The following is a 23328-nucleotide window of genomic DNA, read 5'->3' as shown; positions in this document are numbered from 1 at the left end:
TAAAAAAGTGCAGAATACTTGTGCATACAAAATTTAACGCCACTACATACATTTCAATGCAACACATATAATTGATAACATGTAGATAAACAAATAATCAAGTTTCAGACAATAAACAAATGTCAGAACTTTGAAAGGATCCTAGGAACTACCTTCAAAAAGTTCCAAATGTTCTTGTCAAGCTGCAGTTGCGCATTCTGTATTTTGTTCTGGCAGTACCGGAGAAGGTTTCCAGATCCCAGAGCAGTCTGTAGTTCTCTTGACCGCAACAGGAACTCTTCCTCAGTGACCACTTGGCTGATAAACACTTGACGGAAAGGCTGCAGTGTTTGTTGCGGAATAGGCTTTGGGGATTGGAAGGTGATCAATTTCCCTCCAAACTACGAGAAACGAAAAAACTAATCAAACACGTACATTTTTACATGAATAAGGAACAAGGAGATATAAGGACGTGAAAGTGAATAATATTATTACACAGGCATACCCAGAGAAACAACGAGGAACAGTTCAGATAATGTTGGAAACAGCAAGGTAACAATGATGTATTAAATCCTAATAGTAAATGTAAAGCTTCAAAACCATGGATATGATTAGGCCCTCAATAATGCAAAATGGTAGCAATCTACTCTGTTTGCCATGAACAACTTTTTTCTCACAAAACTGAGGCTTATTCTTCCTTCAAGATTCGATAACTTGAGTACAATTACAATGGGTAATAGTGACTCCTATTACCTGCAGCTCTTCAAAATGACAAAACTACATTATTAACAAGAACTGCATTAAATGCATATTTCAAGACCTAGGACCATTAAGGACTCAGCCCTCGATTTGAATAGAAAATGTTACCTTTACTGTTACTCTTATGCTCTATGTCTGTACTCTCTCCTAAACACATTTCTTACTAAGACCATAAAGTAGTTTCTAATGTAACTATGAACCCTTCATGGCCACAGTCATGCCTCCTCCAAAGCAATTCCTGAGTAACTACCTCAGTTTCATAAAGTCAAGTTCACAAACCTCATAAATGACCTGATGAGGTGGTGAACATTTTAATCAAATTATTCTGGTGTAATTACTCAGGGAAAATGTTTTGACGTCTGGGCTAGGTTAGCTCTCACACACAATACAATCAACAAGCATTGGCATAGCCAAAAGGCCTCGGCTTTGGGGCCTTAAGTATTTCGTTATGCAGCACAATATCCTTGGTGCAACAACATCAACTGTTGCATGGCTAAACACTTATAAGGTCCCAAAGGCGAGACCTATTGGCTATGCCAATGCTTGTTCTTTTGTGGGATGCACTTAATTAGAGTGTGTGCATTTTGAACCGTCTCCCTTGTGTACATCCCTACTTTCCTCCCTGTTGCGCTCAGCCTTGTGCTTCTCTGAATTGTGTCCTCCACCTGCACCTTCCATCTTGCTTTCCTCCAACCCGTGTGTTGCTTTCACTCCTGCCCTAACTTAGTTGCTTTTGCTTCCACTTCAGCCACCCTGGCTTTATCTTCCCCTCCCATGTTGCTTAGGCATTTACCCCAACTTTCCCTGTTGTGATTTGCAGCTCTACAGCATTGCGGATGCTATGGAGACAAGGCCGAGCAGTAATACACAAAGCAGAGACCTATTGGCTTTGCCAATGCCTGCTTTTGTTCTGAGTCTATGTGAGAAGAGTTGCCATGTCGTGAAGGAGCTGCATAACACAGATGTAAAATGGATATATATATAAGACTTGATATAAGTAGGTGAAGAGGACAGATAGAAAGCTAAATCTAAATTTCTTGCAAACCCAGCACAAGAATAATTGAAGGTCAAGAACAATTGAGGTGCGGGTTGCTGATCTTGAACCTCTAACCACACAGAGCTGCCAACACCAGGGTAATAAGGACAGCCTTACATTGAAGTGGGCTGATGCAACACATGATTTCACTGAACTCTCTGGATATAGCAAACATGCAAACCTCTTGGGAATACAGGCGCTCCAAAGCAGTAAACATCAGCAGGCAGAGGAACAGAAAGATAGATCAAAAGAAGTCTGAGCAGATTTGCAGAAGTCTGTCGAAAAAGGTCAGGAGTAGGACAGAGCTAAGGCAACCAGACACAGTGGCTACAAGTGCAATTAAGACTAAGATAAGACACACAGATGGAAAAACACAAAGGTAAACCATCACAGCAGAATGTCCAACCCACAGATCACAGGCACAACACAAGGTTTACTTCCAAGGCATAACAAATTCAACAGAGTGTGGTATCAACATTGCAGAGAACAAGTATAAGGGTTGTTGGCAACACAGTACAACCTCTGAACTGGGAAGCAAAACGGTTTGGAAGAACAGGAGATGCAGGAAGGTTTAGTGAATGCTAGAAATACTGTATACTGGGGAAACATGCAAAAATGTATGCTGGAACACTTTCCCATCAATTGCACCACGGGTGCAACAGGAAAAAAAACAGAATTTCGCAGTGTTATGATTTTTTCATTATGAAAGGCAGTGGAAATATATTTCCACACACTATTTGTTCCAATAACACATTTAGCCGTAAACGATGTGAGTGGGAAATGGCCCTTTTTGCAGGGTTATCCCCACACCTTTTGCTTCTTCCTCCTTTATTTTTCCTGACCCGTGGTTGTTGGCAATAGGACTCTGGGCACTTTACCACTGCTGTTCCGTGCTAAAGCGCATATGCTCTCTGTATAAATTGTTATTGTGATTGGTTAGCCATGATTGGCATATTTGGTTTACCAGTAGGTCCCTAGTAAAGTGTACTGAGTGTGCCAGGGCAGGTGATTCAAATGCTACTAGTGGGCCTGCAGCACTGATTGTGCCACCCACATGAGTAGCCCTACAATTGTGTCTCAGGCCTGCCACCCCAGTGCCTGTGTGCAGTTGCTAACTGCCATGATGACCTGACCAGTGTCCACACTGGCCAGGCCTAACCCTTCACTTTCTGTACACATTGGACACCCCTATGGAAGGCCCGGGGACCCCCCTGGGCAGGGTACAGTGTATGTGAAAGGTAGAGCATGTACTAGTGTGGGTGACATGCTCTGGTAGTGAATTACAGCCATTTTTGTTTTTCACTATTGAAAGGTTATCTTTCCCATAGGCTATAATAGGGAATGCTGTGTATAATGTTTACCTGCGTATCTTCCCATAGGAGCAAGATAGAAAATTGAAGTGTGTATCCCTGAACTCAGAATTTAATAACACATCTTTTAGGAAGGATGTTTTTTAAATCCTGTGTTAGAAAGCGGCACTTTTAGAAAGTGGCTGCTTTCTTGTCTGACCTACTGTGTGCCTTTGGCTGTTTGTGAATTGACTGTCTGGTTTGTGAGTGACAGGACTTGGGGATTCCAGGAGACAGAATGAGTCCACCCAGTGGTGAATAGAGAGATCTGCATCTAGTTGGGAGGGAGGGGTTGCACCTGGGCCCCGAATAGGACTGTGCCTGCCCCCCACAGTGCTGGCTCCACCCCATGAGGTGCGTCTGATGTCTCTGCCCTGCACTGTCAAAGGAGAGAAGGAATCATGTCAACAAAGTGTTCCAGGGCTGTGCTTTCCCTCCACAATGCTGGCTCCACCTCCTGTGGGGTGTTTGATGTTACTGCTCTGCACTGTGAAAGAAAAGAAGGAGTCATGTAAACAGAGTGCTCCAGAACTGGTTTGGACCGGCCTCAGAGCCCTCCTGCACAAAGGGAACAAAGACTTTTTGGGGTATAAGTACAGGACCCCAGATCACTGAACTTTAGATCATCCTGGAATCAAGAAGGAACCTCTGCCAGGGAGAAAGTTGGAAGACTGAAGAGGAAGGACTGTCCTGCTGTGTGCTTGTGGACTGACCTGCAGTTGCTTTGCTGCCAAGGAGAGGGGAAGGACTTTGCTGTGTGCTGTGTCCCCTTACTTGAAGAGATCTCCAAGGGCCTTGACGAGACCTGGCCTCCTGTTAAGAAGTCCCAGGAACAAAAGGACTTCACCCCCAGTTTCCCCCCCTGAACTTTGCTGAGTGAGTTCTGCCGTTCCTAGAGTGCTTGATCCAATTCTAGGGCCTCTGGAAGTTGTTGCCTGCTGTTTGGAAAGCTGGGCAAGGAAAAAAGAAGACAATCTGCAATTTTCACGCATCGCTCGCTGGGCGCATCGTCGACAGTGCGAGGAAATTCCCATCGCCGCGAGGATCGAGATCGTCACAGACGCATCGTTCGCTTGTGGAACGCATTGACCTGGTGTGGAAAGATTCCTGTTGCTGCGAGTATCGTCGCAGAACCTGTCGTCGCTGGGTGAGATCGCCGCACCGTCTGCTTGAGGACCGCATCACATCGCTGCGAACATCGTCGCAGAGCCATCGCATCGAGGGGCCGCAAGAGTAGAAGATCAACGCTGTGCCGCGCATCGCCGCCGCACCCGAGATCGTCGCCGTCCCGAAGATCGTCGCATCGTGCCTGTGCGAGACGCTTCCTACCGAACCTGCGCACCGGAATCCATACAAGGTATCGCATCCCTCCCCATACAGACCGGATTTGTCGCAACACGCCCGCTGCGTGCACCGGGGCTGTCGCATCATTTACCAGGGTTTCAGGAGTGACGCATCGCTTGTTGTTCAACGCTGCAGCTTCCACTTGGAACTTTTGTCGCATCTACAGGTACTTTGGGCTAAACGTGACGCAACTGTAGATTATTTTGACGTAAACCCTAGAACTCATTGAAAATCATATTCTTGAACTGTGTATGTTGGATTTTTGTCATTTTGGTCTTGTGTAGTTTAGATAAAGATACTTTAGTGTGGAGTCGATTTGTGGTGTTTTCACTGTGTTACTGTGAGTGTTGGTACAAATACTTTACACATTGCCTTTGATAAGCCTATCTGCTCGTGCCAAGCTATCAAGGTGGTGAGCAGGCGTTATCTAAAGAGTGTGTCCCCCCTTGCCCCGACTAGAAGCAAGGGTCCCTATTTGAACATTGGTACCTATCTCTGCCAAATAGAGACCCCCAGATCCAACAATGTGAATGTAGGCAAATCCCCTTATTACCCAGCACGTCAAAAGTAAATATATTCCGTGTAATGTAAAGTGGTGTAACTGCCTAATGTTAAGACACGTAATTTAAAAAAAATGTGGAATATTCGCTCTAGTACTGGCCCAATTAAACATTTGCACTTTCCCAACAGCACATTCCAAGTCAGTCCAACCTGAATCCCCACGCCCGACACACACGATGTTTGAGATGCTCCTGTGTCAATAACCCGTTTTCCTCTCAGTTTCAGCTGCTCTACTGCTTGTGCTGTATCAACACCCAGCATAGAACAAGCGAGAGCGCCTCGTGCGGCGAGAGGGGGGCCTGCGCGATTTCCTTGCGGGAGCGTGCAAGGCGTGATGATTGCGACCATATGGCGCCATGCGCTCTCGCAAGGACATCGCCAGACGTACACACGTTGCCATTGCAAGCAATGCAACGCAGGCACGTTATTGTCCCCAAAGCTGTGCCGATGGCTAAAGGTCTCTCTCCTTTACAGCGCATGCGTGCTGCGTAGGCGAGACCTAAAAAAAAGAGTAAAAGGGGCAAAAGGCCAGAATAACGTAGCCATGTGTTGTTGTTAGCTCATGTTCACCAGGCACTGACTGACCTAACTATCCTTCAAGACTGCCCACAGGGGTACCTTGGGCCTACCTTAGGGGTGTCTTACATGTAAGGAAAGGTAAGTAAGTAAGTAAGTACATTTTTATTGTATATAGTTAATTAAAACCTTTACAATATTGTTCATATAAAAGAAGCAACTTGTACTTTAAAATTAAAGTGTACAAACTAGACATACATTAAAATAGAGAAACTTTCTAAAATGTCTGTGTACATAGTGATTTTGCGGTTGTACTTGCACTTTGCACAGTCGGATTCGGACCTTTGCCGTCCTTTACCTCAGTGTTCATGATTAGCTGAAGTGCCTTTTGGCAAAATCTAGCGGCCCTACAAGCTGTCTGCAGTTTGTAGCTGTTCAGGGCCAGCATGACGGCCGGGCAGCATGATCTAATTTGAGAAAGTCGAAAAACATGAAGTAGGTAATAACGTCTCAAATTTGTTAAAGATGGGCAAATACACAATATGTGCATCAAGGATTCTTCCATTTCCCCACATAGTCTACAAAAGGGTGTCGGCCATGTTTGCTTCCATGCAGGTGTGTGATTTTTTAATATGGTGGTTCCCAGCCGTAATTTTAAAAGTATTTTTTGAGCAGCTGCAGATATATGGTTGACTAAATATGGTTGTGGCTCCGGCTTCCCATATGTGGCCAACACAGTCCATCCATGTTTGTTATTTGCTGTGGCAGCTTTATCTGCAGTCCATGATATTTGCTTTGCTGCTGCGTTAGTCTCTTTTTTGAACGCCACAAATGATTGATTTGTGTTCCATGCCTTTTCCATATTAAGGCTCGAGACAGCGTTCTCCCATACCATTTTCCATGAGTTTTTTGTCTTTTTCTGGTTATTTATCTCAGTCCAACAATGGCCCATAAGGGTGTCCTCTTCAGCAGCTCTTAGTTTCCAGCATGTTTTTAATATGGCTGCTTGTCTGATTTGGTGCTGGTTTAGTAGACCGAATTCCAAGCGGATCTGGGATTGAGATACGAACCTCGGAATATGAAAGATGTATTTGAACAACTCTGATTGTTGTGTGTTCAAAAAGTTAGCATCTTTTCCTTTGGACAACTCCGATCCATACGTGAGAGATGGGAGAAATTTTGCAGATATTATCTTCAACAAATGCGAATTGGATGGACAATTCATTTTTCTTTTTAACAAGTTTAGGGCGAAGCGTAGTTTGATAGCCTGTGCCTTTCTGTAAGACTGATGATCTTTTCAGCGACCACCTAGCATCGACTACAACTCCCAAGTATTTGTACGTGGAGGTCTGCTCTAATGTGTTGCCTGCAATTTGCCATTTAAAGGATTTCCTCCCTGGCCGAGCTGCAAAACAGACAATCTTCGTTTTTTTATAATTAATTTGGAGCCCTTGTGCACAGATGTAATCGTTGAGCTTTGTGATGGAACGTTGAAGGCCCAACGGGGTCTGACTGCAGAGTACGATGTCATCTGCGTACTGTATGCTCCTGATTTTGTAGTTGGCTAGCTTTGGTGGATCACTTTCTGTTTCCGCAATGCAGTTGTCTAAGTCCGCTGTGAAAATATTAAAGAGCGTTGGTGCCAATACACAGCCCTGTTTGAGGCCAACATGGGTGAAGATTTTACCTGTCGTTCTATCGCCGTTGGCTAGTTTTATTCTAACCCAGGTATTCGAGTATAGGTTTATAATGGCCAATAGCAGCTTTGTTGTTATTCCCCAGTGGGCCATCTTTCGCCATAGTGCCTCCCTCGGAACTGTGTCGAACACTGCTTTGAGGTCTACAAAGCATGTGTACAGTTTTCCCTACTTTTTTCCACCATGAGATTTAGCGCCAGCAGGTTGCATGATGTACTGGTTCCTGGCCTGAATCCTGTCTGCGTGATCGGAAGAATCTTATTCGCACTCACCCAATCTTCCAGGTCCCTCAGAAGGTTCGAGGCATAGATTTTTGCCTCGACATCTATGAGTGCAATGAGGCGGTAATTGCCTGGGTCGGACCTTGAGCCTGCCTTAAAAATAGGATATAAAATGCTACCTCTCCATGACTCGGGAATGCTTCCAGTTTGAAATACATCATTATATAGTGGGGTGAGGTATTCTGCCCAAAACTGTTGGTCTTGTTTGAACAAACCGTTCGGTAGGCCATTTGGGCCTGGGGCGCCTTTGGACCTCAAGTTTTTAAGGACCATTGCTACCTGAGGTGGCGTTATCCAGTTTCCGTATGATTGTGGCTCCACTTCTTGGGTATTTATTAGTAGCGAAGTCTGCTGGTCAGTGCACCAAGCCGGAATGTTTTTCCTTTGGGCTTGCTCGATGTGTTGTATCCAATCGCCCTCGAGAATGTTTGCGTTGAAGACCTGTGCCGCTCCATTTGCCACTTTGTTAATTTCAGCCCAAAATATCCCGTTGTTATTAGATTTACTAGATGCTAGTAGTGATTGCCAGATCTCATTTTGGTATTTCGCTTTTTCTAACCACACTTCTTTTTTGTAGTTTTGTCTCAAGCTATAAATTTGTTTGCCAATATCTTCACCCTTTGTCTTGGCTATTGCATGTAGCTTTCTGATTTCTCGATTGAGTGACCTTTTCTTACGCAATATTGGGCCAAAGCGCACATGCAGTGATTTCCCAGTTTTCCTTTTAATGATTTGGTTTAGAGTCGAAAATCTCTCCATTAGTTTTGTGATCAGATTTTCCCAGTTGTCCCGGAGGGCGGATGCATCTGCTTCGGACACTTCAGTGTGACTTTTTTCACGTACATCATTATTTCTTTGATGTTGTTGCCATTCCAAACTAGTCTCTTAAGATTGTATAGACTTGGAGGTTCGATCAGTGCTTTGCATGCGGTGGCCCTTTTGTATTGGACACTGAATTCGAAAGCTAGTAGGCTGTGGTCGCTCTCCAGTTTGTGGATGATTTTGAAACTCACAATAGTTTGCAGGGTCTCTAAGTCCACCATAGTGTAATCCAGCACTGATTGAGCCTGTTTAGCAATTCTAGTGGGAGCCGCTGGTTGATCTTGTGAAAACCGGCCGTTCAAAGCAATCATTCCGACCTCGGCAAACATTGATGCACACTGTAGACCGAACTTATCCTTTTTCCGGTGATTTGTAATGATGCTTGGGATGAATCTGCCGTTCCATTTGTTATGAGTCATGGTTTGGGCCTGGTCCTTTTCAAGCAAGAACATGTTTAAATCGCCTGACACGACCAACCCTGCCTGTGGGTAGACAGATTGCATAGATTTGATGAAGGCTTTGAGAATCAAAATCTTTTCCACTTTGTTCCTAGAGTCTGGATGTAAATATACGTTACAGATTATCATTGGCGAGGAATTTTGCGCACTCTGTGTGCTTTTGCAGGGGTCTTCCTTTATATCAAGTTTAATGCACTGGATCCATTGTTGTCCTGTGTCAATGGTGAGGGGAGTCCAAACAATGCTAGTCTTGAGGTAGATGGATAAGCCTCCGGCTGCCCTTCCCGAGGGGCCTCTTTTAATCGCTTGTAGTTGAACTTCCTTAAAACCATCTATGTGCTGGGGAGCCGTTAACCAGGTTTCTTGAAGTAGAATGATGTCAAAGTCTTTTAAAAATGCCATTAATTCTACGTCATTAGCTTTGCCCCCCAGACCGTTGATATTCCACGAACAGGCTCTCAGAGTCGGTTTTCACGCTTCCGCCATCCTTGCCAATGATATGTTTCGTGTTGGGGCTAGGATTGGCCGTCCCTCTTTGGACCCCCCTAGCTGGCCTTGATGTGTTATGCGGAGGTTGGCCCATCCCCCCTTGTTCGTGTCTGTGCCCCCGACGGCCCCCCGGAGAAGTCCACCTTCTGGTTTTGGTCTTTCTTCCGCAGATATTGATAAAGGGCCCGGATATCTTTCTGGCGCCACTGGCCTAATTTCAATTCCCCAGTTGACAAACTCTTCTCTGTATCGCCAGACTTCTTTGGCTATTTCCGGGTCGTTCCATGTGGCCACTGTCATTTCTTTCCCATTTGAGTTAGGAATTATTCTGAATTCGATGCTTTCTATGTGATTTGTATTCACATGCTTTAGCGTCTCGAACAAGTTAATGAGTTTTAATATGGCACTCCGATTTAAGATATCATGGTTTCCCCTTGAATTGTAATGTGGTATTATTTCGAGTGTGATTGAGCCCGCTGGATAGCTTGCGTCTTGCCTCTCATTGTGCTTTAAAGGGCAGGTTTGGTTGTTGGATTTTACTGGTCTGGCTCGGGTGCCCTGCTTTGGGTCGATCAGCTCAGTTTCCAGCGTATTTTCAATGACCGCCTGCTGAGGTCTTAGGCCCACCGGAACATGTGAAATCAGTCTCTGTTGTTGCTCAGTTGATGGGAGATTATTTTTATTTTTAAGGGCCGGCTCAATATCACAAATCGTCTGCTGTGGTTTTTGGCCCACCGGGGCTAGTGGAGTAAGTCTCTGCTGTTGCCCCAATGCTGGGGGGTAGTCTTTTGGTACCTGTACCATTTTCTGGAAATAATGCAAAATGTTTTTCTGTGCGACCTGCGGCTTCTGTGGGGGAGAGCCGACCACCGATTGCCTAGTTATTTGAGCTTGTATTGAATTTAAGGTATTTGAATTCCTTGTTTCGGCTGTTACATTGACTTCCTGATGCGGAGTCACTAGAGGGGCCGCCTGCCCACAGTCCACATTCACTTCCTGTTCCGCGTTAAGCATGTCCTTATTGCTCGGTCCTTGCGATGACGTTCTTATAATTAAGGTTGGCTTGATGGATCTAGTAGCATCTTTTTTCCCCTGTGCCTTGTTATGTCTTGCTTTCCTTAGTCTCTTACGTTCACTTTTTGACAGCGGCATGTTTTGTTTTATTTGCCCCTTTGATGTTGTGCCCGGTTCTTCTCTGGGTGGATTTTCCAATTCAACCATAGATCTATTTGTTTGGTGCCCATTTATTTGCGATGGCCAGGGGACTTCTTTTCCTGAGTGAGCTAGGATCGGAATATCTTTTTGATGTAGTGTGATGGCTTCAGTAGTTGTAGTCTGTTTGACTGAGACAAAGGAACAGGGCGGCATGCTACCTTCTATTTCATCCGCCATCAGATCCTCCCTGGATGTAATGGCATTGCTAATTGAGCTTGTCAAGTTTCCGGGCGAGCTTTCAATCCCTGGAATTTCAGATGAATTATGGGGATTGTTTGGTTTGCTTTGGTTGGCTCTGCCAGAATGTCAGTTAAGATGACCGGTAAGACTTTAAGCTGATTCATTGTATCAGAGCACTGAAATTCATGATACGTTGTGTGCGGGTCTTTCTGGACTCGTTCAATAAAGGAATTTAACTCGAGAATCTTATTGTCAATGCCCACGACATGTGAGGCCAAAATTTGCAAGATATCTATCTGTAATTCCAGCTTTTCTGAGTGTTGGAGTAAGGCTGCGGATATAGTTTCCATCATATTTATGAACGGTGGCCATAGCTGTGCGTGCACTGGTAGGCTGTTATCTGCTTGATATCTAAGGTCTTGGGGAGTACTCCGAGCATTGCCCCTTAACTTGGCCTTTGCTGAACCCGGAGCTCGTGGATCTCGAGAGTTAGGTGGTACTTGTGCATCTCCTCCTGGACCCATATCTGGGATGATAGTTTGGCTGGCCATTCTATGCCTTGTATTGAAGCCCTTTGGTGAAGTTATTGGTGAGGTTGTTGGACTTGGTGACGAAATATTGAAGTGGAGCGGGAATAGCCCAGATGGGCGATTTAGTGTTTTACTAGTGATCCTTTGATTAGCTATTGTGTTCAGAGCGTTGGTTGGATTTATGACCCTCCTGCAAGTTTGGTGTTTCGTGGTTTCTCATTGGATTGGTAGTTGAGGTGAGATCGCTATTCGGGCTGTAATCCTCCTGCAGGTCTAAGCCTGCGGACGATTTTGGAGTGACATTGGGCTGAATTTGTACCTCTGTGGCCAACAGGCCCTCCATTTGCTGTGTTTGGCCATTTGATGTCAAGCTTTCACTTGAAGGCTGATCCTTGTTATCTGCTTCTATGGTGAGCTTAACAATTGGATCCAATAAGGCTTTGTTGTCCGTTCTTAGAGCCGGGCGTATGGGGGTCCTGTGGTCATTGTCGAATGTATGAACCTAAACTTAGGGAGCGCCGTGTCACTGGTGCGGTAGGTGTCATTTGTACATTTGATATATCCATTGTACTCTCAAAGCGCTCATCACTTGTCACTATAACGGAGTTAGTGATGCCCACTTCCTCTCTTATGTTTATTTGGGCATTCACTGTAAATTGAATCATCTTTTTGTTTAAGTTTTTTCGAAGAATGTCCCAAGGGTGTTTTTTAATTTCTTGGAAGTTGTTGCTCTGGATGTTATTTTGAAACAGCAAGGTTTTTGCTGGGGAGGTCGCTGACTGCGACATTCTTTTGGTGCTAGTTGCGGTTTTTAAATTCTGCTCCTGCCGCGCTGTCGGGGCGGATGATGTAGAAGGAGTTAAAAAGTCTGTGATCTTAGTGTTTTTAAGACCTACGGTCTTCTGTAGTGTTTTAGCTGTGTCGGCGCTGGCAATGATCTCAGGCGTCTCTAGTATGACCTCTGTTGAATCCTTGTCAGATGAATCATTTAGTTCCTCACTCTTTATCCGGCGTTTTTTGCTTTTGCTTGGTTTAGCGATTGGGTCTGTTCTGAGTCTCCCTGATCTCATGGTGAGGACGAGGATGGTACTTTGGGGGCGCCTGTAACTGCCTTCAGCTCCTTGTGGCCTCTCAAGTGCTCTCGGGTGCTCTATTGCGTACTCCTGCGTGTTCGTAGCAGTGGGGTCTCAGCTGAGGACTTGGCTAGCGTGGTCTTAATGGATCTACGACGACGATCCCACCCACGCCTAGGGTTTAGTTTGACTAAAGTTTTTTTTTTTTTTTTGCGATTCACCTATGCCCAGCGCCTGGCACCCCAGCACCCGGCACCCAGCTCGCTGCCGCCTCTCACCTTGTCAGCTGGAGCACTGTGGCAGATAGGGGAAGGCCAAAAATCCTCGTTTTTCGCGTTTTTGCAAGATTGACCCAGACAGTTGGGTGTTAGCTTCCACCGACTCCAAGCTCCCTGTCTCTTTATCCAGTGCCGGCGTGCCTGCTTTAACAGCCGCAATCGCTGCTTTCTCTGCCTCAGCTCCGCAGTGGCTCCTCACGCGCCCGTCTCCCCCGTGCCAATAGGTACAACTGGGCCGCCTCTGTCCGCTGCTGTCCGCCGCAGTCTGCCGCAGTCCACTCGCAAACCACTCGCTCCAGGCGAGCCGGCAAGGGACCAGATGAGGAAACTGTGAGGGGTGCTCGGCAGGTGCAACAGGTTCAGCAGGCCCCCCTGTGCAGGCTTCCGTGAGCTAATGTCTGCTGTCGTCTGCCGGGGGCCTTTTGTAAGCAAAGCGGGGAGGAATGCCGGGGCCTCTCGTAGCCAGAGTGGGAGGAATACCACGAACCGTGGGCTGTTTTTTCGCGGTTTTGCGATCCGATTTTGCGATCTGCTCCCACGATCCGCTCCCACAACCGTGACTTGCACGTTTCTGGCGTTTCTGGCTTTCTCTGGTGGTTACAGCTCTCCAGCAGTGGAGGCTGGTAGAGACTGTGTGGCGTTAAACGTTTAGGCGATCAGCATTCTCCACTCTCCTCTCTTTCACTGAGCCACCGCTTCTGTAGCTTCTGTTGCGGTCACATTCGCGGCGAGATGCTGGAGAGCTGAGGCGGAACGGTCAAGCCCCTTGCTTCTTACTCGCACAACTCAACTGACCACTGGCACTGGCACTGGCAACCAGCGGCAAAAAACGAACTGGAGACTGGAAACAGGAAAAGATTCTGGCTTCTGAAATGCTCCTTCCACTGTGGAGCCTCGCTGGAGTCACTGCCTCACTGCAATCCCCCACTGCCTTCTGGACTGTCCCAAAGCTTTTCAAGAGCTCCTGTGGCCCCAGCCGGCTGCTTGCAGAGAACATGCAAAGAGCCTCACAGCGGCTCCCGCCGTTACCGGGCCGCTCCCGTTTTTTGCCCGGCGCAGCGGCTAAGGAGACTGCAAGCTCTGGCGACCTCCTGCGCTCACGTCCCCCGCGCTCCGCACCTCACTGCACGGGGGGGGGGCAGGGTTCAGGTACAGGCAGGATACAGCAGGGTACAGCAGGCAGCAGGCAGATCGTCAGCCGGTCGGTCCAGGGAGAGGCGGAGGGGCCGAAAACGGTAAAAACCACGCACTGCCTGCCAATGCGTCCTCCTCTCACGCACGCTTCCTTCGTTCTGCGATCTGCGATCTACTGCTTCGGTCTAGAAGGAAAGGTTAGGGCCTGGCAAGTGGGAGCACTTGCCAGGTCGACATGGAAGTACAAACTAGCAGCGGCAGGTCTGGAAACCCTTTGAAAGGCTACTGGTGCGGGTGGCACAATCAGTGCTGCAGGCCCACTAGTAGCATTTGATTTCAGGCCCTAGGCACATATAGTAGGGACTTAGTCGAAAATCAAATAAGCTAATTAATCATGGAAACACAATCCAAAAACAGTAGGAGCACTTGCACGTTAGCACTGAAAAGCAGTGAAAAAGTGTGCACAGCACTAAACAGGCAAAAACGAAGTCCAGCACACCATCAAAACCAGGAGGTCAGAATGCAAAAAGGCAGGGGAAAAACGACAAAAGACACCAGGTCTAACACACATCTGTTAGTGAAGGTGAGTTTTAAATTGAATGTTTGAAAATGTCACATTTAGAACGTATATGTAAAAGAATATAGCATCTAGCTGTCATATTGTAATGCTGTTTTCTACTTTAACAGGCTGAGACCAATAACTGAATTCATTATTTAGTCATCTTTTTATACTATTTTGGAAGACCATTTCATTTTTGTCTTTTAGACCAGAAACAGCAAAAAACAATGTTCGTTTTAACAATCAACATACAAACAAACTACAACAATATCACAAACATTACAAATACAAAATGGACTAATAGCAAACGAATTACTGTGGAAATAAGTGTACAAACTTGTTTCGAGTGGCACCGTGACTTTATGAGCCTCATATACAGTTCGAACATAGTGCAGAAGTGCAGGCAATCATTTCTGCCCATTTTGCTCTTTTCAGAACTTTAATATAACAATGACTTATGTGGCCTGGAGTTGACCAAAAACTCGGGTCTATTGATGAAGACTAGGAGCTCTCCTATTACAATTGCTTTTGAATAAACTGGGAAGTAAGTTGTTGAAACTCGTCTGTGTGTCAGAAAATTCCAGGCCTCACCTAAAGGTCTCGAACCACAGCTACATTAGTTATTAATGTTTATGTTAGGCCCACAGATGAAAAGACATAGCAGGTACCATGAATAACACAACATATATAAGATGTATAAAAAACATGTGTTAAAATAATTCGAGATGGTGTAATTAATAATTTTAGAATTCTTATTTTATTTTCTTTGATCCATAGATCACATCCAGTCATAGCCCTGAGAAAAATCCGACGAATAATATTGGGGTTTGAAACGCGTCTGCACTAGTCACCATTTGGGAAACATTAGCATGGAAATAGGATTCGCTCTAAGGGAACGGTTTGAAAGTCCCTATATCTTATGAACTTTAACTGTTTGTTCCCAGTGGGCAGCAACGCTTAGAGGAATTATTAACTGAACTATAAATTGGATTATGAACAATATGACTGGTTGAATATTGTAATTAATTTGATATCAATCCATTTTGTATTTGTAATAGTTGTGATATTGTTGTAGTTTGTTTTACGTGGATTGTTAAAACAAACAGTGTTTTTCCTGTTTCTGGTCTAAAAGACAAAAATTAAATTGTCTTCCAAAAAAGTATAAACAGATGACTAAATACATATTAAAGACCAATGGATTCAGTTATTGGTCTCAGCCTGTTAAAGTAGAAAACAGCATTAAAATATGACAGCTAGATGCTATGTTCTTTTAAATGTATAGGCCCTATCTAGCTGCCTGTATTAGGGCCAACCCCCTTTGACAGAGCAAAACTTTTAGTATGTAGGCGTTTTCTTGTTTAATAATCCTATGCCTCTGCCTGCCTGTGAAATAAATGTCTGGTTTAGAATGACAGGGGCCTGTTTGTGCATTCACTATACAGTCATACAAAGAGAATTGATGTGCGCCCTGAATATCCTGATGGCCCATCACCTGTCTGATGGGCCTTCCTGAGCTAGAGTAGTGGAAGGAGTTGTCACTGACACCTGAATGTGCCTGTGCCTGGCCTTTCACAATGCTGTCTACACGTCCCTGGAATATGCCTGGAGCCAAGACCAGGCAGAAAAAGAACTTGTGCACTACAAAGACAATCCTCTGAAGAATGCCTCCTACAAAGGCCAAAAAGGGCATAAGTATTGTGTAGGAGAGTGGGTTTCTATTGAAGCACCCCCACACTTTTTGCCTGATTATGATGCATCTTTGATTGAGTGTGCACTGCGTTCCTGCTAACCAGGTTCCCAGTGCCTGTGTTCTTTCACAAAACTGTACCATTGTTTTCACAATTAGCCCACCTCTGGCTCACATACAAGTCCCCTGTAAAAGGTACCAGTGGTACCAAGGGCCTTGACGCCAGAGAGGATCTCAAACGGACTGTTGCATATATTGTGCCCCGCTAAGAGACCGCTCATCAAACACATGCATACTGCCACTGCAGCCTGTGTGTTTTGGTGCAGATAAAAGTGAAGAGTCAACCTGGCACACATCCCTGTGTGCCAGGCCTACCAGCACTGAAAGAGGCATAGAAAAGTCACCCCTACAGCAGGCATTACCGCCCTAAGGCAGGGTGAACTATTCCTCATGCGAGGGCATAACTACATGAGCAGATATGCCCCCATAGTGTCTAAGTCCATTCTTAGACATAAGTGCACAATGAAGTCACCACGAGTTCCACAGGTCCATGATGGCTTCACTGAAATCCAAGATAAAAATCTCAGTTTAATAAACCCACACTGATGCCAGTGTTGGATTTATTAAGAAATGCACCCAGAGGACAACTTTGAGGTGCCCTATGAAATCCTACCCACTTGCTAGTGTGTGCCTGACTGTTTCCCTTCAGCCTGCTACCTCTAGACATGTTTCTGACCTCCGAGGTGGGAGCCTTTTGCTCTCATGGGACAGAAACAAAGCCTACTCTGGGTGGAGGTGCTTCACACCTACCACCAAGAAGGAACAGCATAGAAAGGTGGTGAGTCTCATAGGCTTCCTGTCCTTTGTTATGCTGACCAGGCCTCCTCCAGCTAGTGGAGATACCCACCCCCTGACCAAGTCCCATTTTTGGCGGCAAGGTTGGCATGAAAATTAGTAAGCAAGAGAGGTCTGTCCCCTCTCAGCCAGGGCACTTCTAAGGTGTCCTAAGCTGAAGTGATCCCATCCCTTCAGAATCCTCCATATTGTTTTGGAGGACCCTAGCCAATAGAGTTAGGGATATGACCCTCGCCAGAGGGAGTGGATATACAAAGGGTATAGACATGTTAAATGTAAGTAGCCAATTGGCTACTACCTTCTTCCCCTGCAAAGCCCCTAAAAACTAGTATTTAGGGGCACCCCTGAACCATAATCCTCAGATTACCAATGGCATACAGAGAAGAGGACAATAAAGAGCCGTGGAGCAACCAAGACTAAAGACAATAACTGACTTGGCCTCAGCCCTACTGGCTTGTCTGCAGGCCTCAAAGACCGTGCTAAAGATGAACCGTGCAGCAGATTAGCGACCTCCAGTGCTCTGGGAGGAATGCTTGCCTTCTAAAAAGACTCCCTTCTCCCATGTACAGTGGATCTGTCCCGAAGAAAATTCTAAAGAGATACAGCCAGATTCATCAAAGAAAATTCGGCTCGCAAAGGGCCAGATTCTGAGAATCTGGCCATTTGCGAGCGCTATTTTTGCATTTGGGATTCATCATCCCAAATGCAAAAATCGCAATTACAGAAATAGCTCAATTGCGATGAATTGCATTTAAGGAATCTCAATTTAAGATTCCTTAAATGCAATTCATGAACCATTTAAAAATTGCGAATTCGCAATCTGGGGCCGCTATTTACTGCGAAGTCTGACTAAGTGGTAAATAGCGAAAATTTAGAAAAATGCACTTTAGTGCATTTTTCTAAGTTGTATGTTACACACACACGTTATGTGTGTGCGCAACACCCGTGTACATTACCATTTCAGGGGTGCTACAGGGTGTCCTTCTGACACCCTGGAACCCTTGAAATTGCTTCCTTATTTGCGATTCGCTATTTGCAAATCGCAAATAAGGAATAACTCCTCATTCATTCCTATGGGCAATGAATGGGGAGTCATTCCTTATTTGCGATTAGCAATTAGCGAATCGCAAATAAGGAATCTGTAGGAATCGCAATAAATATTGCGATTTCTACATGAATCCCATTTTGCGAGTCTTTAATAGCGATTCCTTAATAATCGCTATTAAGGACTCGCAAAACATGACAATGATGAATCTGGGGGCAAGTGCTCTGCCTCCCGAACCACGTAAATTACTACTTTCGCAGCCGACAACCACAACCCGAGTTCCAGGGGCCAACTAGTACTGCAAAGGTTCCCCAGTGATTTAGAGCAAGAGTCCACAGTGGGTTGACCTCTGCCAGACCCTGTGTCCACAACTGCAGCCTCTGCATGAGACCTCTCCTCCAATCCCCTCAGTAGGCTGATTCCCCTTCCCAGTGCGCACCTTAACCATGGGAGACTGGGTTACCAGACTGTTCTACTTACCTCTAAGTAGGTCCACTTAGATTGTCCTCTCTCTCTATTGGATAACATTGGCACCAGATCCAGTGCTGCTGGTAGTGCAGTGAGGTTACTTACCTGAACCTTGACTGGTACTGATTTTTCATCCAAAAGCTCAATATCGTAAATCGTTTACTTACCTACATATTGCTGCTTCTGCTTTGGAGAAGAAAAGGACTGTACTTTGCTTTGTATCCTGCTTGTGAATTACTGCAAGTGCTTATGTGGGCTTGCCTCATGCCAAAGGCTTTGCCTGCAGCCTCCCTGAACTTCACCGCTGGGAGTTCTGACCTGGCAAGTGATGCCAATTCCAGATTGGATTTGCAAAAACTGCAAAAGACTGAGAAATCCGCGCAACGACCTTCCAGCGCATGATTTTCCGACGCAGCCCTGCTGTGCGGGAGAAATTTCCACACGCTGCTGCCGTTTGGCTGAAGAAATAGACGCTGCCCCTGCCCTGTGGAGGAAGAAACTGCAGCAGCCTGAGTGCAGGGCACTGTGTCTCCGAAGTCCGAGACTCCCACACGGACTCCAACACGGCCTGTGTTGGAGTCAGCTGCTGTGCGGCTAGAAGAATTGACGCATCGTGGGACCGTGGCTGAAAAAATCGAAGTAGCTCCTGTTTGCCCCTACTACATCAGCCTCTAGCGTGTCCAGATTTCCACTTGTTGCACCTGTGTGGCAAGTATTCCAACGCATCACCAGCAGATCAGAACTGTCTTGAATTTCGAAACATCGCTTCCCCTAACAGTTCGGATTTGATGCAGCACTTCTCCTTCATGCAGCAGAACTGATGCATCGCCTCCTCAGGGACTCAGGAATCGATGCATCACTGTGTTTTCCGATGCTTCCCTCCTCTGAGGTTGTTTTTCTCTGTCGATTTTGACCCATCTACGTTATTTTGGGTAAAATCACAGCATTCATAGAGTTCTATGGACAGAATTGCTTAAAACCTTTAAAAAGTCATGTTTTGAGTTCTGTATGTTGGATTGTCGTTTTAGTCTTGTTTGGTTTAGATAAAGATTGGTCATGTTTCTAAACTGGTGTGGTGTCCATTTGTAGTGTTTTCCCTGTCTTACTGTGTGTGTTATGTACAAATACTTTACACAATGCCTTTGAGATAGGCCTGACTGCTTGTGCCAAGCTATCAAGGGGGTGAGCAGGGGTCATCTTTGATGTTTAACTACCTTACCCTGACTAGAAGGAAGGGTCCCTACTTGGACTGGGTGCATATCACTGAACCCCATTTCTAAGTCCCGGAATCAACTTTGCCTCTGGTCACCTGTCCTTTTTGCAATCAATTCTGTGCTTGACATGGCTGCTTACTGTCTCCAGAATCTTGTGGCATGAGGACTTAGCAGATGTGGCCGTCTAACTGTGGCTCTGACTATATTTTCTTTCAGGTTTCTGTGGGTCTTTCACGCAATATGTGAACACAAAGAATTTTTACCTCCACATGAGCATGCTTCGCTTTTCACACCTTCTTGGAGGAGACTTTCCATAGACTGATGTTCTGGCTGACAAATTGTTGAAGGGCTTTTAATTGTTATATCTTATTTTAGACCTGGTCCTCACTGGGACTAGTTGCAGATCTTCTATATGAGACGGAGGGGGAGAAGGGGGTGTTTAAAGGTGACTTTCCTTCCTGGGAGTTATTTTAGAGGCATGATACACAGCAAGGTGAGTTGTGCTCGCCTCTATGCTAGCCTCCATATATGTCTTTTCGTTGTTGTTCGGATGATGCTCTACTGGGGTTAAAATTTACAGCTCAAGGCCGATTATGCATTCGACCATACCTAAGAAGTGGTATTTCAAACCCTTTCCCCAACTTTCTCTGGAAAGGCTGAGAAGAAAATATAATAGAAAGTTCAAGTGCGAGCTGTTCAAATGAATTTTCACAGTTCTGTTGACTTTTAGGCTGGATGATTGCTAGCTCATCAAGATTTATGTTGCTAACCAGGGCTGCAATTCCTTCTTATTCTCCTCTCCCTTTCACTAGCTCAAGGTCCCAATTTTCTGGTGACCAGCCAGACTGGTATGGGACTACTTGGCCAAATTTAGGGTCTGTCTGCCCCTGGCATGGCAGCCTCCTACGGTACTTTAGAAGGCATCCATTGCAGATATTCACAGGGTGGCATTTAGGGCCTTTGCCTATGTAGTGACATTTTGTGTAGAGTCTACCAGACAGCACATGCTGTCTGGGGGTAAAGACCTATTGTGCACTTACAGCAGGCTAGGGACACCCATTGTTTACCACTGTTTGGCTGTATTGTGACTCTAATTTGCTTGCTTCTTATTTAATTACATGCCTTCCACTCTTTTTGTTTGCATCTTTCCCGTAGCATAGCCTCTTTACCACCTATTTTATTGGCTGTCTTTTACTGTTCCACTGCTCACTTTTAGGGACATAATTTGTCTCTCTTTGGTTAGGAACTCCATGAGAGTGTACATGTTTTTCAGTTCTCTCCTTCACATGCTCCTGCCTCATCAAATACCCACCATCCACTCAAAGTTGCTTCCTCCCTCGTTGCTCCGCTAAAAAACACATTGCATGTTTAAGTTTAAATGCAGATATTATGATTCTCAAGAAAATATATTAAAATGTGGGCTAAAAAGAAAAGAGGTACATAACTAAGTATAGGCAACAAAGTATTTGTGGAGGGTAGAGGATGGAGAAAAACTCTCAAACACCAAGTTCATTTTAAAAACCACTTTCTGAAGCAACTCTAAAAGTTCTCTGTAATTATATGAAATCTGGAAAAAACAATCTTCCTTAGCTCAAATTTGGATAGCCGAAATCAAGGCATGGGAGAGACTGCTTAGGTTTAGTACCAAGAGCAACAGCATGAATTTAGGGCACAATCATCTGGAAGAGACTAACTGGAAAGTAAGATTATTAAGCTCGCGCAAAAAAGTGTGGAAATTTTGGGATTTTATAGCTAGTGCCATAATCGAGCTGTAAATGTATCACGTAACTCATAACACCAATTGAAATACCATCAGTTATTGTTTTTTCAAAAGTTCAAAAAGTATACAGTTATCTACATATTATAATTTACATATATCAATGTGAAGACTTTCGAAAAAGGAGTCCCAAGTGTAAAGTGTGAACCGAAAGAGTGGTTTAAGCAAAAAATAAAGGTGACAGCAAGTGACAGTTATGCACACGGTTTCAACAGGGGTATATTTACAAGGGAATGGGAAAACGACCATATAAACAATATTCAATAATATATACAATGACTATTAAATTCATAGACATTGATTAGAAGGTTCATTCCCAATGAGCGTCAACGGCGTTTCAACCCTTTACAGGATGGAGGGTCTCGTCAGGACAGGGACGGTGTGGGACATCTTTAAGGATTCAATCAAGGGCTCGTGATAAGAGTAGGTGTCAACCATGCCTGAAAAGGGAAAGGATAAACTTACTCACAGTGGACCCAGCCGGGTACTCACTGTAAGTAGCCGGATAGTCCGAAGTGGATTATATCGTTTGTGGCAACAACCAACACGCAGTTTGTCCGATTATTTGAAGGATCGTGCCACTTAAGTGCTTCAATGAGCACGGATACGGCGCTGGCCAGGAAAATGCCTGGGAGAAAGCGCGGTCTGCTTCCGTCCGACTGCTTCGGACGGAAGAAGACCGCGCTTTCTCCCAGGCATTTTCCTGGTCAGCAGGGTATCCGGCTGGGTCCACTGTGAGTACGTTTATCCTTTCCCTCTTCACGCATGGTTGGCACCTACTCCATCACGAGCCCTTGATTGAATCCTTAAAGATGAAAAGGGTCGAAACGCTGTCGACGCTCATTGGGAATGAACCTTCTAATCAATGTCTATGAATTTAATAGTCATTGTATATATATAATTGAATATTGTTTATATGGTCGTTTTCCCATTCCCTTGTAAATATACCCCTGTTGAAACCATGTACATAACTGTCACTTGCAGTCACCTTTATGTGTGCTTAAACCACTCTTTCGCTTCACACTTTACACTTGGGACTCCTTTTTCGAAAGTCTTCACATTGATATATGTAAATTATAATATGTAGATAACTGTATACTTTTTGAACTTTTGAAAAAACAATAACAGGATGGTATTTTAATTGGTGTTATGAGTTTTTGTTTTTCCTTCCTACATCCTCGGTAACCTTCATACTATTATTAGACATTGTTCTATATTCATCAAATATACTTCTACTTGTTCCACTGGAACCAATGATTTTTTATATAAAATATGTACCCTGGTTCCTTAGTGGGTAGGGTTCTCTGGTTTTGTGTGTGTAAATGTATCACGGGCATGAAGAAAACAGTAATGAAGGGGAGTATACTGAGTCAACTTGAAAACAACCATCTACAAAAACCAAATTCACCCTCATTGACAGGACCCCTCCCACTGCCACAAACTCTCTCTGCTGGTTCAACTAACTGGTAAAGAATCATGAACTCGGTGCCACAATGACTTCTGACAATACAACCATAGGCTAATCGTTACTGAGGTCTTATCAACAAAATACCTTACGAATTTGCTACTGAAGCTGCTGCGCTGTGTTTTGCTTAACTTGTACCAAATTTGCTGATTTGCACAGACTTTTAAAAATTGATTTCCGCGCCGATCCCGGTCATTTTAAAAAATTGTAATTTGCACTGCCCGCATTTCTGAAACAGTGATTTTAAAACTGTGATGTGATTTATTCTGAGAGGACGACAGCGTTGTATGCTGCTCCTCATTTTAAATTTCCCATTGCACTTTACCGAGGATGACAGCGACTTAGGCTGTTCCTCTTCCCCAACAACACCGGCTGCCAATCCCTGGGCTCCCTTCCACCGCGGCTGAGTGCCGATTGCGTGGAGAGTCAAAGGGGAGGCAGACCGGCAGACCAATCATGGGTCAGCCCCTGCGAGCCGGAAGGCGGAGACAGGAGCCCGCGCTTCCTCTCCCCTATTTACCTCAATGTGCTGGCCGAGGCGCAGCGGACGGGCGCAG

At 45.1% G+C, this 23328-nt stretch overlaps 1 protein-coding gene across 1 annotated transcript in view; it reads right to left on the bottom strand.

Moving 5' to 3' along the window:
- Positions 1-23328, bottom strand: part of SEC31B (SEC31 homolog B, COPII component) — a 1335991-nt gene that overhangs the window by 1007503 nt on the left and 305160 nt on the right. Inside the window, exon 7 of the mRNA XM_086922250.1 lies at positions 153-380. Coding sequence (XP_086778376.1) covers positions 153-380 — 228 coding nt within the window. The remainder of the gene's footprint in view (positions 1-152; positions 381-23328) is intronic.

The sequence above is a fragment of the Lissotriton vulgaris genome, chromosome 5 (assembly GCF_964263255.1).
Source record: "Lissotriton vulgaris chromosome 5, aLisVul1.2, whole genome shotgun sequence".
Lineage (NCBI taxonomy): Eukaryota > Metazoa > Chordata > Amphibia > Caudata > Salamandridae > Lissotriton > Lissotriton vulgaris.
Note: the sequence above shows the minus strand (reverse complement) of the source record. Positions and strands in the feature narration are given on the sequence as shown.